The 18,618-nt window shown below is 48.9% G+C and overlaps 1 protein-coding gene across 1 annotated transcript in view; it reads right to left on the bottom strand.

Annotated features, from left to right (window-relative positions):
- The window catches only part of SELP (selectin P), a 39,985-nt gene extending 22,085 nt beyond the window's left edge, over nucleotides 1–17,900 (bottom strand). Inside the window, exons 1-5 of the mRNA XM_066255105.1 lie at nucleotides 17,767–17,900; nucleotides 6,676–6,766; nucleotides 4,244–4,630; nucleotides 546–653; nucleotides 12–197 (exon numbers count right to left, since the gene is read on the bottom strand). Coding sequence (XP_066111202.1) covers nucleotides 12–197; nucleotides 546–653; nucleotides 4,244–4,630; nucleotides 6,676–6,766; nucleotides 17,767–17,769 — 775 coding nt within the window. The 5' untranslated portion in view covers nucleotides 17,770–17,900. The remainder of the gene's footprint in view (nucleotides 1–11; nucleotides 198–545; nucleotides 654–4,243; nucleotides 4,631–6,675; nucleotides 6,767–17,766) is intronic.
- Between the last annotated feature and the right edge of the window lie 718 nt (nucleotides 17,901–18,618).

Raw genomic sequence — 18,618 nt, 5'->3', positions numbered from 1 at the left:
GGTCTACGTACCTACACACTGCGGGGGCTTGTTCGTCCAGGTTCCAGAAGCCAAGCATTCCAGCTCGCGGGTACCGTGCAGGGCGTAGCCTTCCGCGCAGCGGAAGCTGCACTGAGATGTGAAGGAGTAGTTCCCCAGAGGGTGGCTGCAGTTCATGAGCACGTGCTGGGGGAGCTCAGGCTCCCCGCACTCCCTGACTGGGGACATCAGACAGACCAGGTCAAGCTTGTTGAGGGTGGGCGAGGGTGTGTACAGCCCTCTTAACCCTGTCTCTGGATGCTTCCAACCCAACCTGGTCATCTTTGTTCCCTTGTACAGGCTGCACCTTGCACTGGTGTTGGAACAAGTAAAACTCACCTTCTATTTTGGTTCCTTTCTCTTTTCCCTGTTGAGGTTTTATGGCAAATGTTCTAAGCATACAGTGTTTTTGTTTGGGGTGGTTTTTTTTTAGCCAAAGTGTATGTCTAGGGGCAGTTTGAGTGGGGCAGATGGTCAAGAAAGAACAAGGTCCCCTGACCTCAATATAAATAAAAGGGTGGCCTCACCATCTTCACATTCCGGCCCGTAGAACCCAGGGTGGCAGGAGCAGGTGTAGCTCCCGATGGTCTCGACGCACTCCCCTTGTTTGCTGCAGGACGTGTCCTGGCAGGAGGCTGCACAGAGACAGAGGGTCAGGGTGTGGGCTTCCCCAGCATGTGTGGAGAAAAGCGGGAGTCTTGGCCCAGACCACACACTCAGCCCCTCTCGGGTGCAACTGAGCCAGTGAGACAGCACAAAACCTCAGGGCCCCGGGAGGGCCGGCCTGTCCCCTGGGAAGGGCACCTCATGGTCTCTATTTCTCACTGCACTTCTTGTTGCCTAAGGAGGGCTGCCATGTGTGGACACAGAGGGACAAATGGAGCCACCGAAAGCCATGTAGACAGAGAAACTGCCCGGTGTGGTACAAAACAAGTTGTGCCTTTCCAACCGAGACTACGCAGTGCTTGTCACCCCAGAACTCCTATGGCAAATATCACAGCGTGGAGGCTAGGGACCAGACGTGGGGGATCACACATAGGATCTCAACCCCGGCCCTGCTGTCTACTAGTGACCTTACTGTGATCTCAGGCACGGTCCTGCACAAAGCTCAACCTGCCCACCGTTAGGGCCAGACCCCTCAGCCTCGTGCTTATTTCAGATCTATGCCCGTGCCACATGGTGGAAGAGCAGAGGGGACAAATGAGCTGTTTAAGACCTAATCGTGGTGAAGGGCAGAGAGTTTGATGAGCAGACGTGAAACATGCCAGGCTTCACAGGGGCAGAGCCTCGCTGGCTTGCCAGGCTCGCCTCACCAAGTCTGTGTCCCTGGGTGACAGACGGAACAGGGCCAGAGTTTCTTTCCTGCCACAGGCTCCTTAAAGCTGTATGTACCAAGCAGGAGGTGGAAGATTAGGGTTAGAACTGACGCCGTGAGAGCACTGAGAATGTTTCCATTGATGTTTTTATCGATGAGGTCCTAGCCAGGGCAGGGTCTGTGGCTAGACTGTTTTCTGGTGGGATTTCCTGTGCACTGAGCCCTGACCACACATGGGTCCAATTTGGGCTCCCATTGCAAGAGGAAATCCATAGGTCACATAGAGTAGTGGTCCCCAACCTTTTTTGGGCCACGGACCGGTTTAATGTCAGAAAGTATTTTCACAGACCGGCCTTTAGGGTGGGACGGATAAATGTATCACGTGACTGAGACAAGCATCAAGAGTGAGTCTTAGACGAATGTAACAGAGGAAATCTGGTCATTTTTAAAAATAAAACATCGTTCAGACTTAAATATAAATAAAACAGAAATAATGTAAGTTATTTATTCTTTCTCTGTGGACCGATACCAAATGGCCCACGGACCGGTAGCGGTCCGCGGTCCGGGGGTTGGGGACCACTGACATAGAGGACTTCAGCAGAAGTCCCCAGGACAGCCAGAGAGTTGAGTGAGGCTGCACTGAGGCCCTAGAAAAGGTCCCAAATAAAGAGAAGGTGCGGGAGACAGAGCAGCTGGTAGAGAGAGGCTTGGTCCTCAGCTTGCGTCCTATTCACCTTGACCCCACCAGCACCCCTGCAGCAGCAATGACCGCTGGCCCTGTGCTCCCAGAGCACAGACTTCGTCCTGACCATGGTTCCCGGGATCTCAGAGCTCTAGGAACAACAACATAGCCTGTGTTTCATGTTCTTCTCCCATTCGGGGTCTCAGTCAAGCCAGCAGCTGGCCTATTCCTGTGGAACTCCAGGGAAGAAATTAACGATGTTTCAACAAATAAAGCTTTTTTTATTTTATTTTTTTGTCATCTTTTTTTTATTTTCTTATTTATTTTTTTGAATTATTTTTACTTATTTATTCAGTTTAGAGAATAGAGACGGAGAGAGAAACAGAGACAGAGACAGAGAGAGAAGGGGGGAGGAGCAGCAAGCATCAACTCCCATATGTGCCTTGACTGGGCAAGCCCAGGGTTTTGAACCTGCGACCTCAGTGTTCCAGGTCGACACTTTATCCACTGCACCACCACAGGTCAGGCCAGCTTTTTTTTTTTTTTTAAGAGCCTGTTCTGAGGTTTGACAAATCCTGACATTTATAGAATTGCTCCAACTTAATTTCTTGTTGCAACATACATGGGTCTTTCTCACTGATCTGCTGCTACCCAAAATGCCCGTCAGTGTCAGTGGCGATGGAAGCCAACTGTACTCAGGGGACACTGTGCCACGTAAAGATGTCTGCCAGTGTTGCCGGTCAGAGAGGTGGCAGCATTCACGCTGGTCATTTTCCATCTCTTTCCATCATGTAATATTTTTCACCCTCTCTTGGAAAAACAAAACAAAACTGTCCTGCCGATGTGGATGTTAAAGGTTGGGAGGGGAGTGGGAGCCATGGCCTATTGGGACACCTAATGGCACAGCCACGGTCGTCCGACTGGCAGGGACAGCTCCGTGGATGGCAGGGTGCAGCTGGGAGAGCAGGTGCACGAGCTAATGTCCCCATTGTTAACGAATTTATTTATCTAAACACACATGCATTATTTATAAAGTGAGACTGGACTATGTGACTATGTGATGATGCGTTTACAGACCTATTTCCCCTCCACTAGGAGGCTTGGGTGAGGAGAGGGAGAAAGTGAAAGAAATACTGTATACTGTGTATTCTGTTCCTATTATTGAGGGCTTCTGCGGGGAGGTGTTTATAATCTAAAGAAAATAGAACACACAGCAGGATGTGGCATCTGTAAGATGTCTTATTTAGGAAGGTGCTTCAGTGTACGCAGGGCTCTCTCGCTCAGGGCAGTCAACTGCTCCTAGCCATAGTGCTCGTGTGCTATACAAGGCAGGAGGGGCTCGTCCAGATGGAAGCCACACCAGAAAGATGGAGTCAGTTCTGGCCACGGGCACATGGATCTGGGAAGACCAAGCTCTCGTGCACGTTCGCTTAGTCTGGAGCTGAGAGACTTGAGAATCAAACAATACTCACAGGATCTCACCTTTAGTTGCTTCTTCCCATTCCTTATCACCCACCCACACCCAAGTCCAGCAGACCCTGAAGATACGTTGTCATGGAAGGGAAGCTATGAAGCACTTGATCATGTCCTCAAATTGTCTCACTCACGAGAACGTAGAGAAAAGGGTGATTTCAAAAGACTAGCTTTGGTACCAACTTGAGTTTGAAATTGGCTCTATCATCAGGAGCTTAGACCCTTGGGCAGATTCCTTAATGGCTCTGAGCCTTTCCTCCATCAGAAAGGAGAGTGATGTGGGTCCGTGTCGTGAGGACTAAACAACACTAATACAAAATAGTCTCACAACACATGAACTAATAGCAATATCTTGAATATACTGTAGTACCAGTAGGTACCAGTGACAGCTGTGTCTCCTAGGGGTAAGGCCAAGTTCCCTCTCAACTTATATTCTCTCTTATATGCGGGCATGGCGGTGCCAAGAAGCTCTGGACACACACTTTAGGAAGACTAAAACTGCCCGAGCGCCCATTTCACCCACTATGAAATGAGAAGGGTGGGCTGGGGGAAATTCACATTTCCTCCTGGTTTCAAAAGTCCAGTTTCCTCTCATCCTGATCTTTCTGTTCTTTGAGGTACTCAGTCACGTCACTTGATTGACAGTTGACTCTGTTCTCATGACCCTGACTTTGTGACTCCACCTTACCAATGCAGTGACTGTATTTATGCCCCGAGGACGGCATTGTAAAAAAATAAGAAACAGAAGACCTTACCTGTATAGCACAGCGCTCGCTTCTTCCTCCAGCACGGCTCGTCGTTCCACTTGCCGGGGGCCGACGGGCTCTTGATGTACATCTCCACACAGTCCTGGTTGTTCTTCTTGTTGTTAGGCTCGTGGTCGGCCCAGTTCTCGGCCTCTTCGGTGAGAGTCTTTTTGGTTCCCACCCAGGTCCATTTGTTGTTGACCTTCCGGATCCCAATCCAGTAGTAACTGTTGTAGTAAGGTATGATGTCATTGAGGTAGGCAATTTCATTTTTATTCTGGATGGCCACTAGGTCTGTGTAGAAGCTTTGGCAGAATTTCCGGGAGAAATTCCACGAATAGGCGCTGTCACTGTAGTTATAGGTCCACGCTGCCACTTCCTTCTGGCTCATTAGTTCTGAGTAAAGGAGAGGGGGTGCCAGGTTAAGTAGCAGTTCTAGCCAGAAGGAGGCTGTGAGCCTGAGTGCACTTCTGTGTAGTCAGTCGAGTGTCTGACCCCAAGACAAGTACCCCAAACATGATTCCTTTTATGTCCAATCTAGTTGTTTTCAGGAAAAGGAGTGGATCCCAGCTTTCCTTGGAAGGTAAATATGAGGTCCTGTTTGGCTCAGTGGTAGAGCATCGGCCCAGCATGTGGGTGTCCTGGGTTCAAGTCCTGGTCAGGGCACACAGGACAAACAACCTCTGCATCTCCACCCCTCCCCTTCCCCTCCCCCCCCTCTTCCTCTCCCGCAGCCATAGCTCAATTGGTTTGAGTGCGTTGGCCCCAGTTGCTGAGGATGGCTCTCTGGCCTTTGCCTGAGGTGCTAAAAATAGCTCAGTTGCCAAGCAATGGAGCAACGGCCCCAGATGGGCAGAACATCGCCCCACAGTGGGCTTGCTGGGTGGATCCTAGTCAGGGCACATATGGGAATCTGTCTCTCTGCCTCCCCTCCTCTCACTGAATAAAAAATAATAGTGAACATGAAGTCACATTAGGAAAATGTCCTCTTCTGAGGACCCTTGAATTTCTATTCATTTGGAATCCTAAGATACCAGAATTGGAATGGGACTTTAGAGAGTTGTCTAATCTCCGCCTTTTATAAATGGAGGGAACATGGTAAGTAATTGGACATGGTAAGGGGGCCAAGATCAGATGACATGACAGGTATGACATCCAGACAGCTGCCAGAAGCCCCGGGCGCCAGCACTTCCCGTGGAGACTGAGACGCTTTGGGATCCAGAGCCTCCCTGCTGGCTCCCTCATCGCCCACAGCTTTTCCCTTCTTAGACAGACAACTCCCACATCCACGCCTCCATTCATGCTCGTCCTGCTGCCCTGGCTGCCCTCCGCACATGTGCCTGGTATACTCTCCCCATCCCTCTACCCCGTGACTTCTCCAGGCACGCCGGGCATTCTTCCGCGGCCCCTCGGCTCTGCCTACACCCCTGACTGTGGTATATATTAGTGCCTGTTTCTGTGATGTCACCCACACCTGCTGGACTGTGCATCCTGATGGGGGTCTCTTTCTAGCTCTGGGTCCTTGATGCTGAGCACCAAGCTCGGTCCTTTACAGGTATCAGGAAGTTCCCGTGGCGGGAAACCCAGCAGGTGTGTGACAGGGGCAGGCTGGAAATCAGACTGACACACGTGCCACGGCCCTTGGTTGCTTCTCTTCAATAAGTTACCTGCTCCATCTCTGCTCATTCACTTTACCAAAGTTTAAAGTAGGCCTTTCAAAGACATGTTTGTGATATCAAATGAAATAAAGAATGTGCCCTTCCAACATATAAAGGGCATGCACAGTGATGCAAAGCACTGTTTCTGTGGCCAGCTCTCGGGGCTCACCCGAGCCAGTTCCCACGTGGACAGGTGGGTGGTGCAGGCGGTCAGGCCTGGAAACGGCTCCCTTTCCTGTTTATAAAGGCTTCTTCCCATTCCACTCTCCCCTCCCTCCCTGACACCTTTATCACATCGTTTTGCCCTAAGACTTGACTCTGATGTTTCCGGGGCGGCATTATGATTTTCATGGACTCTAGGTCATGTTGCCTTCACAGGCCCCTTCTTTTGTAATATTCATTAAAAACCAGATTTTACAACTACATTGGCATACAGGTGAATGTATTAATGTTATATCCTCTGAGCATTTTTTTTTTTTTTACCTAGAAAGAGATAATTTTTAAAGAAATCGAAACATTCTTGTGGGTCCCTCGAAGCAACGAGGGCCTGTGCCTCCAGGGCCTACTGGACAACTCGGTCCTGGACGCGTCAGTTTAAGCTCTTTCTGACGTCCTTTTCTAGCAACAGGGTGGTGCTGGGTGCATTTTGTTTTCTTCCCGGAACCTAGGCTTGGACAGCTTTCTCTTGCCCCCCAACAACTGGCTGCCATCCTTAATTTCTCCCCCCGTAGAGAAGTTACCCTTATTACTCAGGGCCAGAGGAAGGGGCAGCATAGATGTTACCAGAGAACAGAACACCGAGGCAGAGAACTTGGGCCGTTCCGAAGACCGCTCCCTGAGAACGCCAGTTCCAGATGGCTCTTAGGCAGCTGGCCTGAAACAAGAAAACTTCCTTTTAGTGTTCACGTGCCGTCAATGTGGCCAAAAGCATCTTCGTTCACAGTCGCCCCATCGGGTTACAACCCTGCCTGCTTCCAGGAAGAGGGGTGGCTCAGACCCTCTCCCTACTTCTTGTTCCTCGCTGCTCTGTTGCTGAGTCCCTACCCTCGTTGAACACCACACCCCACCCATGCTGGACCATTTCTTCATTCATTGAGCAAATATGTATCAAGTAGCTACTTCGTGCCACCAATATGATTCTTTTATAATCCATTTTGTAATGGGCATGTAAGAAAAGCATTGTCATTGTTATTATGCAATAATCTCCCCCTTTGGAACTGCTGTGCCATACCCAAGAATAAGAGGAAGTCACGTGAAAACCCCCTGGTCCACACAGAGGCTGTCTGACTGCACTGTGAGCCTCGCTCGTGTTGGGCTGTGCTGTGTCCTCTTGAGCCATGTTTTGCCTTCCGGTTTTCCCAGTCCAATGTATATCCACAGGGCTATCCAATGTGTACTAGATAAGCATGTGTACATATAGACTTACTATTTATTCTTGTATCTTGTATTCCCCTTGGATCCAGAGCATGTGCTCTTTTTCATGATCTCCCTTCTGTTGGGATCTCATCAAATCTATTAACATTTTTAAAAATGGTTTTAGACAAGTAAGTTCTAGAAATACTCATCTTCCTCAGGTTGCACTGAAAATGCTGAATGTTGGAGAGTCTAAACCAATGTCCCCGGCATGACAGCAGCAGAGCCTGACTTTGAAACAAGAGCTTTGACCACCTCATACTTTTACCTCGTAAACCCCCAGGCCTCCAAGTCCATACCGCATTGTTGTAGATGACAGAGTATGCTCTGTGGCCAACCCCTGCTGCTGCATGGGTGACCCTCCAAGTCCATCTCCACCCCTACATTACCACCAACGTAAAAACAGTGCACTTGGCCCTGGCCGGATGGCTCAGCGGTAGAGTGTCGGTCCAGTGTGTGGAAGTCCCCAAGTTTGATTCCTGGTCAGGGCACACAAGAGAAGCACCCATCTGCTTCTCCACCCTTCCCCCTCTCCTTCCTCTCTCTATCTCTCTCTCCCCCTCCCACAGCCAAGGCTCCATTGGAGCAAAGTTGGCCCGGGCACTGAGGATGGCTCCATGGCCTCTGCCTTAGGCACTAGAATGGCTCCGGCAGCAGCAGAGCAAAGGCCCAGATGGGCAGAGCATCGCCCCCTGGTGGGCATGCCAGGTGGATCCCGGCCGGGCACATGCGGGAGTCTGTCTGCCGCCCCCCACTTCTCACTTCAGAAAAGTACAAAAAAACAAAACAAAACAAAACAAAAAAACAGTGCACTTGGTTAGTGAGGGAATCTTTCTCGCTCTTCCAGCTAGATTGCTACCTAAAACCCCTCTGAGTTGCACAGATCACACTCCAGTGATGGATGATGTAGGGTGTGTGTCCACATGCCTGACTTAGATCGTGGGGCAGACATAACTCAAGCCAGTGCGAGTCTCGCAGACAGCAGGGTGACCATTCTATAAGAAGCCTGGCACTCGTCCATCTAGGAGTCCCTGAATATTGGTCGTGATAAGTATACCTATTGTGTCATGACAAGCTAAGTCACTAATCAGCTGGCCTCTGTGGGACTTATGGCCAAACACCGAGTCTCATAATGTGATGATTTATGGTGCTGTTTATTTGCACAGGAAGTATGCTGATAACCCCCTGCTAGGGACCTGATCTCACTGAGTCCTCTCTGTACTGTGTTATATCACCGACCATTATTAGTACCATAGGTGGTCAGCACCCACTAAGTGCCATGCCAGGTGCCACACCAGAAACCTTTACACCAGGGTTAGCCCCGCTTCCCAAAGGGAAGTATACAAACAAGGAGACTTTAGGAAGATCTAAATTCAGATTTCCAATTTCCAAAAGTATACTTTCCTAAAACCAATATCTGCCTAAGGTCATGCCCATCCTTCTTCATATATATATATATATATATATATATATCCCAACTTTTACTTATCTGACTCTTATTTTTTATGGGGTCTTGCCTTGTCCCCACCATATGTCTATAAAAAGCATTGCTGTGCCAAACAGATAGCATCCAAAGTATTAGCATAGGTGTGGAGACCTTAAGTGCTTCAAATGATAGTGTGACAAATGCTTTTCAAGTCCAGTGGCTTCTGTTTCTCTCTTTTTGTTCACTTTGATAGGGAACCAATTAAGATGTCAGATGCCAAACCACTGACTGAATGTTGATAATAAGTCACTATGTGATTTTGGGCATATAACTCGGAAGGTGTTCAAAGAATTGCTGTCGCTATAATAGAACTTTTATTTCCCTTTCTTATGTGTGTGAAGAAGTTTCTCAATGTTTACATCCTTCAAAATGAAATACTGGAATAGGATTTATGCTGCATTTGTCTGATTATATCAGTAAGTAATAGTCATGAACGATTACATGAACAAATAAAGGGAAAAATCTCTTTTCTCATTTAGAGATGTGTCTTCAATTGCATTTTTTAAAACAATTTTTTCCCATTGACTTGAGAGAAAGAGAAAGGAGGAGGGAGGGAGAGAGAAACATTAACTCATTATTCCATTAGTTGTCCCATTTAGTTGTGCACTCAGTGACTGCTTCTCATATGTGCCCTGACCGGAGATTGAACCTGTGATCTCAGAGTGCTGGGACGATGCTCTATACACTGAGCCATCTGGCCAAGGGCTTCAACTTTTAAATGTAAAAGTTTGTTACACAGCGAAATTTGTACTATGTTTATGCTATTTTATTTAATTACTTACCAAAAGTAATTGCCATGCTAACGCAATCAAAAAGGAAAAAAAATTAACACCAAGGGACAGGGTTTCAGAAAATTGAATGTTTTTAGTTGAGAGAGAGAAAGAGTAAGGGAAAGAGCTGGTATTAAATGTTTTAAGGTTTTAGAGGGCTGGGAGGTGTTTCTGATCAAGGCACAACATCTAAGAAAGAAAAATGCAAGTCATTGTGCACCCTGCTCTCATCTGATCTCATGCTCATCCATTTCTTTAAATCACCAAATGCTAAGAATCACCTCTCAGAGAGTACTCAGGTCTCCTGCAAACCAAGCGGGCTTTTCTCCAGCATTCCGCAGCCGGACCGCCACCCCCCCCCCCATCACTGCAATGCTGGGTGTTTGGCCTGAATCGCCCACACTTGCTCACCTGAATGTACGTTGGACCAGCTCAGTGATCGTTAGTCTCACAGGACTCGTGAGACTCCTTTGAGCCATAGTTGGGATTCTTTTTATTTATTTATTTATTTATTTATTTATTTATTTATTTATTATTTTTTATTTTTCCCATTTTTCCGAAGCTGGAAACGGGGAGGCAGTCGGACAGACTCCCGCATGCACCCGACCGAGATGCGCCCGACCAGGATCCACCCAGCACACCCACCAGGGGGCGATGCTCTGCCCCTCTGGGGCGTCGCTCTGTTGCATCCAGAGCCATTCTAGCACCTGAGGCAGAGGCCACAGAGCCATCCTCAGTGCCCGGGCCATCTTTGCTCCAATGGAGCCTTGGCTGCGGGAGGGGAAGAGAGAGACAGAGAGGAAGGAGAGGGGGAAGGGTGGAGAAGCAGATGGGCGCTTCTCCTCTATGCCCTGGCCAGGAATCGAACCCGGGACTCCTGCACGCCAGGCCGATGCTCTACCGCTGAGCCAACCGGCCAGGGCCCTCTTTTTATTTTTTAATGCACACTCAGTTGTTGTTTTTTTAAGTTGACTTCAGAAGGTTTATGGACCTACTGAGTCTGTTCATGTTTAATGAACCCCACGTTTTCTAAGCCCTGTGTTCACGGTAAGGCAGCCGACTTGGTTGGCAAGGGTGTTTGTTGCATGCAGGAGTGGAGGATGGCAGATGCTCAAAAGTCTCCCTTTGAGCCAGTTTCCTCTGGAACTTCCTCACGGTGGGTGGGCCTGCTCACTTCTGCCCCCGCCAGGCCCTGTCTGCAGTGCTGTCCCCAGGACGGCACTGGGTCTAGACTGCAGCGAGTCCGAGACACAGCTCTTGTGTCACCACTCACATCGAGTACCCAAGCCAGGGGAAATCCTTTCGAGGGGAAGGGGCTGTGGGCTCTGTTAGTTTCTACTTTAACGTTCCTTCTGGCAGCCTGCCTCAAGCTGGGAGTCCCTGGGCTGTCAGAACAGCATCCTGTACTTGTGCAACCGTCATTAAGGTCGCTTCGCTCCGTGCTTAGCTTCGGCTCTCTTCTCCCCAGAACGGAAAGCAACAGCAAGTGAAGAGAGAGGTGGAGAGGAAGGGGCGGGAGTATGTGTCTCTGCATTTCCTTGGACCCCACTCTGTGTGGGAGGAGGTACTGGTGCCCACAGGGTCCCGCGGGGCTGCTGGTGGCCAGTGCACCGTTGGCAGGAATGGGGCCATGAACGGAGATTCTGTTCTGTCTACATTGGAGACCACAGCTTTGCCCTTTTAGAAGCAGAATCGACCAGTGTCCCTCCCAAGACCTTTTGTCTTTTGTCCGAAGACTGCCCGATTTCTCATCTTCTCTGCAGTCTCAACTTCCTTGCCTGCACCTCAATCTCTGGCCCTGCCCCCCACTCTCCATCCCTGCCCCCCACTTTTCGGCCCCTGCCCCACCCGCCTACGAAACTGCTCTTGCTGACTTGACCCCTGGCCTCCAGATGAGCAGAGCCGGTGAAGACGGTCACCTTTGTCTCCCCTGACCTTTCTGCAGCAGTAAGTACTGCTGATTTTTGCATAGCAGGCTTCCCTCGGTTCTTGTTTTGATTTTTACATTGTAAGCGATTTTTCTGAGTTTCCTCTGCATTTACCTAAACCCACTGCCTTCACTTGCAGAGACAGAGAGGTTCCTCTGGGGTCTCAACTCCTTGACCCAAATATCTTATCACTCAGCTGTTTTCCCAGGGCTTCCTTATGGCCATTTCTTTGCCCGTAGCCCCCGTCAGCATCTCCATCCCTGACTTCCCTCCTGGGCACAGGTCTGCCTTCCAAATGCAAAGCAAACATCTGAGCGGACAGCTGGAGAGGGCTCCTGGCAGGTGCTTCTCAAGGACAAGGACTCTGACTGACTCAGGTGTGAATCCCACCCAGTGTGGCAGAGAGCAGGTGCCTGATGCTTAATGAATATTTTGTGAATGGAGGACGGAAGGAAGAGAGGGAGGGAGGGAGGGAGGGAGGGAAAGGACTAGGGTAGGGGAATGACTGAAAGTAAGACAGAAGCACGTGCTGTATGGGAAAATATGTGACAATTATAACTAAGTACATTATGGTTGACAGCAGTGCTTGTATCATATTTAAAAGCATTGTCTTGTGAATTAGACGAGCAAAAGAAGGCTGTGCAAAAAAATGTGTTCTTGGCACTTTGTCTTATCATCCTTGAGTGTGAGAGAAACGAGAGGTGTGGTGGCTCGAGTCGCACGTGAGAGGACGAAGGATCGGGACTCTCTCTTCATCCTATTCTGGTGGGAGAGAGGGACAAGCGGAGGAGACGTGGGGAAACCAAGGACGTCGCTGTAGGTGCTGTGTCTCGGGAAAGCCAGGAGGGGCATCCAAGAGCAGCAGCTCTTAGGGGTGGGGGTGGAGAAAGCCGATCAATCTAAATTCACTCTGCAGTGGGTGTCGCTCTCTGAAAGTCACTAGGACCAAATGGGGCTCACTGAAGGGATGTGTAACTTACACAACATCCCTGCCCACAGAGACCCTGACATCCACCATCAAATGGGACCAGGGATCTCTCCTTTGTCCAGAACCTTCCCACAAATGTGTCATCAATCCGATTGACTGTACCTTCTGATGAGATACCTGGTCATTTCTCCAAATTTCTACTTTACCCATATAGCACTAACACAGACACCATTTATTTCCTGGGCCAGGACAACTTCCCTCTGACTCCTCTCTTCTCTCAGAGTTACTCATCTGCCATCCTTCTCTATGAGGCGATAGTCCTAACACAAACATCTAAGTGTACTGCTTCACTGCGTAAAATCCATCAGCTGTTCCTATTCCCTGAGCAACACACACATTCTTCAGGACGACACACGCAGGAGTCCCCCAAGATGTGACTTCTTTCTATTTGTCTAGTCCAGCGACTTTCAACCGTGTGCCCCAAGTATTTTTAAAACATGTGATACCTCGCCATTTAGTCTGGGGCACTGACTTTTTTCCCCTTAGATTGTCCAATTGAAAAATGACCACAGCCAACACAATAGTTATCTGGTGTGAATGAAGCAAAATTATACCTATTTCGTTTTGTCAGATCAGCAAAATAATGTAGCTTTTGGTGTGCCACAAAATTTTAGTAATTTTTTTTTGTTTTTTGTTTGTTTGTTTGTTTGTTTTTTGTATTTTTCTGAAGTTGGAAACAGGGAGGCAGTCAGACAAACTCCCTCATGTGCCCGACTGGGATCTACCCGGCATGCCCACCAGGGGGCGATGCTCTGCCCATCTGGGGTGTCGCTCTGCTGCAATCAGAGCCATTCTAGTGCCTGAGGCAAAGGCCATGGAGCCATCCTCAGCGCCTGGGCCAACTTTGCTCCAATGGAGCCTCTGCTGCAGGAGGGGAAGAAAGAGAGACAGAGAGGAAGGAGAAGGGGAGGGGTGGAGAAGCAGATGGGCGCTTCTCCTGTGTGCCCTGGCTGGGAATCGAACCCAGGACTCCTGCACGCCAGGCCGATGCTCTACCACTGAGCCAACTGGCCAGGACCTTTAGTAATTTATTTATGTATGCCATGAGATGAAAAAGGTTGAAGATTGCTGGTCTAGTCTCATCTCCTACCATTACCCCTCCACTCAACCCCCTAACAGAATTTTCCAGTGGATTTATAACACAACATCTTGTAGTTTCCAGAATGTACTGCATGTTACCTGACCCTTTGCCCAGAGCACCCTCTCCTTCTGTACGTGCCTAGCTCCGTGGGTTCAAACATCTCCTCCTCCAAGGAGTGCCCTGTTACCAGTCCCTTCCTCCTCACACCAGGATCAGAGCTCCCTTGTTTACTGCCTGGATTCTTTCCCATTACGTATTTCAGTAACTGTTGATTTATTAAGTGCCTACCATGTGCCAGCCACTGTTCAAGGCGCTGGTGCTAAAATGATAAAAAACAGACACATTTCCTGTCCTACTGGGACGTGCATTCTATCGAGGAAGACAGACCACGAAACAAACACCGATGAGTATACAATAGTGCTCAGCACGTAAACATGAGGAATAGGAGACAGTTATAAGGGACAGGTAGGGGATGAAGGTAGGGTCATGTGGTAAAATGACAGGTGGTTCCGTTAGACTGGGAGGTCCGGGCAGGTGACGTTGAAGACAAGAGCGTAGTGCCCAGGAGAAACCGGCCAGTGCAAAGCAGGAGGGCGCACGTTAAAGCCAGAGGAGTGTGGATCTGAAGACTGTAAGGTGGAAGCTAAGTGTAGGGCCTGCAGAGGACAGGGGGACACCGTGCAGCTGGGATGACCTGGATGAGGGTGTGAGATGAAGCTGATGACATTTCACTCTGGGAACCCAAATGGGGGACAGGATTTTGTTAAGTGCAATGAGAAGCTGGAGATGGAGGAAGTTTGGTCGGGGCAGGGGGGTTGTTAGCAGTGTGATCTGATTGCTGTTGAAATTGGAGCCCTGGAGAGTCACTGAAAAGGGAGGTTGGGGCCAAATCTTGTGAGCCTGAAATGACAATCACAGGAGGAATTCATTTGCCAGGGTTCTGAACAGAAGAGCACCCTGAAGAGATGCGTCTAATGACGGTGTTTTTGGTGCATTAGAAGCAGGGAGGCTGAGCTGTAAGGAGAGAGAGCAGGCTGCTGTTATAGTCCCAGTGGCTTGGGCTCCCGTCAATGGGAACACAAAGGGGGGAGGGGACAGATGTGACAGTCATTGAGGAGGCAGAACTAACTATACCACCTGCTGGTGGCAGCACCCAAAATTTACAAAGCATTGCAGCTCATAGGACATTATTTTCCTTATGTTTCTGGGTGGTGGTACAGCACAGGTATTAGTAGCCCCAGCTTTGAAGTAGAGAAGGAAAGAGTGAAAGAGAGGTCTCTACGCTGAACAGCACATTAGAATTAGGAACAGGAGGAAACCCAGCACATCGGCACCAGGAATCAAAGCATATATTTAAATTAGACAACTGGTCCTCATCACGTGGGGTGAAACATTAGCATTCAAAATAAATAACATACCCAAAAAAGTTTTTTGGGGGGGAGTCTATTGCATCATGGCTGAGCTATCTCCTTACAACTATAACGGGTTTGTTTTGTATCTGGTGTTATAAAATTTGTTTTGCTTTTCAATCAGAGAAGTTGGACACCTGGGAGAGTGGAGTGAGCATACCTCCTCTCTAAGGTGAGATCCACTGTCTGTTCTGCGCGCCGTCTGTTACATAGCAAGTCAATTTTATCTTGGAGGGTTTGCGTGATAAGTTTCCTCTTCCAGAACTCTGAGGCTAGACTTTCTAAGAGCCAGTGGCCAGCCCACGAGAATGTGACCCACCTAGTTGCATTTTGGAAAACAGGTAGTGGAATAAAAAGTAAGAACTAGAAGCCACAGACCTAAGATGGTTAAATACCTAGATCAGGAGTCGGGAACCTATGGCTCGCAAGCCAGATGTGGCTCTTTTGATGGCTGCATCTGGCTCACAGACAAATCTTTAATAAAAAAATAATAACGTTAAAAATATAAAACATTCTCGCCTGACCAGGTGGTAGCGCAATGGGTAGAGCATCGGACTAGGACGCGGAGGACCCAGGTTCGAGACCCCGAGGTCGCCAGCTTGAGCGTGGGCTCATCTGGCTTGAGTAAAGCTCACCAGCTTGGACCCAGGGTCACTGGCTAGAGCAAGGGGTCACTCAGTCTGCTGAAGTCCCACGGTCAAGGCACATTGAGAAAGCAATCAATGAACAACTAAAGTGTCACAATGAAAAACTGATGATTGATGCTTCTCATCTCTTTCTGTTCTTGTCTGTCCCTATTTATCCTTCTCTCTGACTCTCTCTCTGTCTCTGTAAAATAAATAAATAAAATTTATATATAAATAAATAAAATTTATATATATATTATATATATATATAATATATATATATACACACACAAAACATTCTCATGTATTACAATCCATTCATTTCCTACCGCTCATGTTCATGGTTGTGGCTGGCTGGAGCCAATCACAGCTGTCCTCTGAGACAACACCAAATTTTTATTGGATAATGTGTAACGTACATGGGTTGTTGTATGGCTCTCATGGAATTACATTTTAAAATATGTGGCATTCATGGCTCTCTCAGCCAAAAAGGTTCCCGACCCCTGGCCTAGATGAAAGAGAATCAGACCTGCTTCTTAGCCCCTCAAACCCTGACTAACATGGGCATCATTTTACTGTAAGTTTCCAGTCAAGAGCGCCACTGCCAAGCTCTACCTGGTTGAAAACACCCCCACCAATCAACCTTAACATCTTTTCTCAGATCCTAGAAGTTAATTGAGGCCACTCTCTGAACTTGAAGCCAAGTTACACACAGGGTTTAAGGTTCCTGAATTCCTGCCAGTTAACTGTGTTAAAGAGCAAAGGAAGAGGTCTTGTCTTTATAATATTTATGACAATTCCAGGGCTGTGGAGCTTAGCAGATCATGGTGGAGTTCTAGTCTCCATGGGGGATGCCACCAGGAGCTTCCAGGCATAAAGCATAGATGGTGCCAGGGCTCTTAACCTGTGACCCACGTGGAGGTCGGGGTCCCCCCTGCGGCTTTCCATGAAGCTTGGTGTTTATGTGGACATTCTCATTTTCATCTGGGAAAAGAACTCCTTCCCTTAGAATGTCAAAGAACTCCAAGACCCCATATCTTCCCAAACCCTGAAGTAGAGGAGGGTCCCAAAGAGAGGAGAAGGAAGAGAAGGACTGCTCGTTCATTTCAGTTGACCAGTTCAGGGGCAGTAGGATGTGCAAAGAAAGATAAGACACAAGTAATCCACATGCTTATGTCATTGGGGTTCAAACTCAGGCCAGGCTGAAGCTCCCTCCTCTTCACGGTCCTCTTACCCTGTCCTCCCGACACACAAAATCCTCGTTACAAGAATTTGAAAAGTGCACTGCAGAACAGCGCAGAGCTGGAGTGACTCAGGTATAAGTGGCACCCCGTAGGAAGAGGCTCGCACAGAGAGACGGCCTGGGTCTAGTAGCCACAGACTAGGATTTAGCCCCTGGGATAGGTGAGACACTCCTTAGTAAGCAGTGGGTAAAACTCATGCATGTCTTATCCAGGATAATGGTAATGGCTCCAAGAACGCCTTTGGATCTTCCCTAGATCCCAAACCTCACTAACCCCAAGAACTGTCTCTTTCTCCTAACAATGATAGTGAACATTTATCAATCTGTCACTAAGTGCCAGCCTCCCAGCTAAAACTTTCAGTGTAATCTTATTTCAGCCTCACAATGACACGCTAGAGCACTGTTTAATAATTCTGCAGTTGAGGAAACTGCACCACGAACAGGATTGAGACGTAGGGCAACAATGGAAACTGTGAAAGAGACAGGAGGGCCGGGGATGAGAAACCTATCAATTGTAGGCTTGTCCCAGGCACTTGCTCAGCCTTGCATCCAACTCAGATAAAAGCGTCCCTGGAGAAAGGGAGTCGAGGGTCGAGATCTGCTCTGAGAGAGTCCCCGTGAGCCCTCGCGGGAGCCAGAGGACAGGAGTCTGGAGGCAGACGGCGTCCAGCCTAACCGTGCTGCTTTAGGTGACACACCAGCCTCCGTGCAGCATTGCGGCTTCATTACAACCTGGAGATAACCTCGGCTCACAAGGGTGTCAGGAGGGTCAACACGACAGCAAGTTTTGAAATGCATGCTCTGCAGGGCCAGTCCACATAAAACCGCACAACTATCGCCGCTCCGCATTTTCCGAATCTTTACCTGCCTGATTCAGCCCCAAACCACCTCCACTCATCCGCTCCCCATAGGAAAGAGACGTGAACTTACCATCTCCTCTGTGACTCGGCTGGCTGGCTGCCGTCTGCCCAACCCAGCCTCCTTGCGTTCTTATAGTCTTACTGCCTCCCCTCGGTATCAGGCTGTTTAGAACAGCAACTTCCTATTCACTTGCCAGAAATTCACCACAGCCCTTCCCACGAATTCAGAATGCTGATAAAACAGGAGCAGCGCCGGCAGCTGGGAAAGAGCAGTCATCGCAGGGTCTGGGGGGGTCCGGGGACAGGGAGGGAGGCGGGAGGGGTCACCTACTTCCACGGGAGACACTCTGGACATGGGGGCAAGTGTGACTCACTCCTGGACGTCCCTGGCTGAGCGGTGCAGGAATCATCCCCACACCCCAGGGGTCAGGCTCCCTTTGATTACAATGTGAGATGCAATGTCAGGTCATGTATTTGGAAAACATGCTTTGTCTTCCTTGTAACGTCCTAGTGTGTGTTTCCCAGCTATTGTGAAATTCCAATGCGTGTTTTCTATTCCAGCACCCTTCCGAGGGAGGGGGGGAGCAAAAATAGTAACACAAATAATCAGGCAGGAAAGGCGAAAGCCACGGAGGGGCTTTCTGGCACCGCTGGGGTGGGAGAATTGGTGGGAACAGTTTTGAGATGAAATAGAACACAGGCGTGGGTCGTTATTGGAAAGGAACTTCCACTTCTCACTTCAGAAAAAAAAGATGTAATAATGGAAGGGTTCGTGCACCTAGTAAGAGGCTGAGCAGCACAGGGTGGAGGCTGGGGCTCTGTGACCGAGCTGCCCAGGGCCCACCTTGGCCTGAGTGTGGCTCTCCATTAGGCAAATGACAAACTCTCTGTGCCACTGTTTACTCAGCTGTCAAGCAGAATG

The sequence above is a fragment of the Saccopteryx bilineata genome, chromosome 2 (assembly GCF_036850765.1).
Source record: "Saccopteryx bilineata isolate mSacBil1 chromosome 2, mSacBil1_pri_phased_curated, whole genome shotgun sequence".
NCBI classification, from domain to species: Eukaryota; Metazoa; Chordata; class Mammalia; order Chiroptera; family Emballonuridae; genus Saccopteryx; species Saccopteryx bilineata.
The sequence above is the reverse complement of the archived record's forward strand: the minus strand, read 5'-3'. Positions and strand labels throughout refer to the sequence as shown.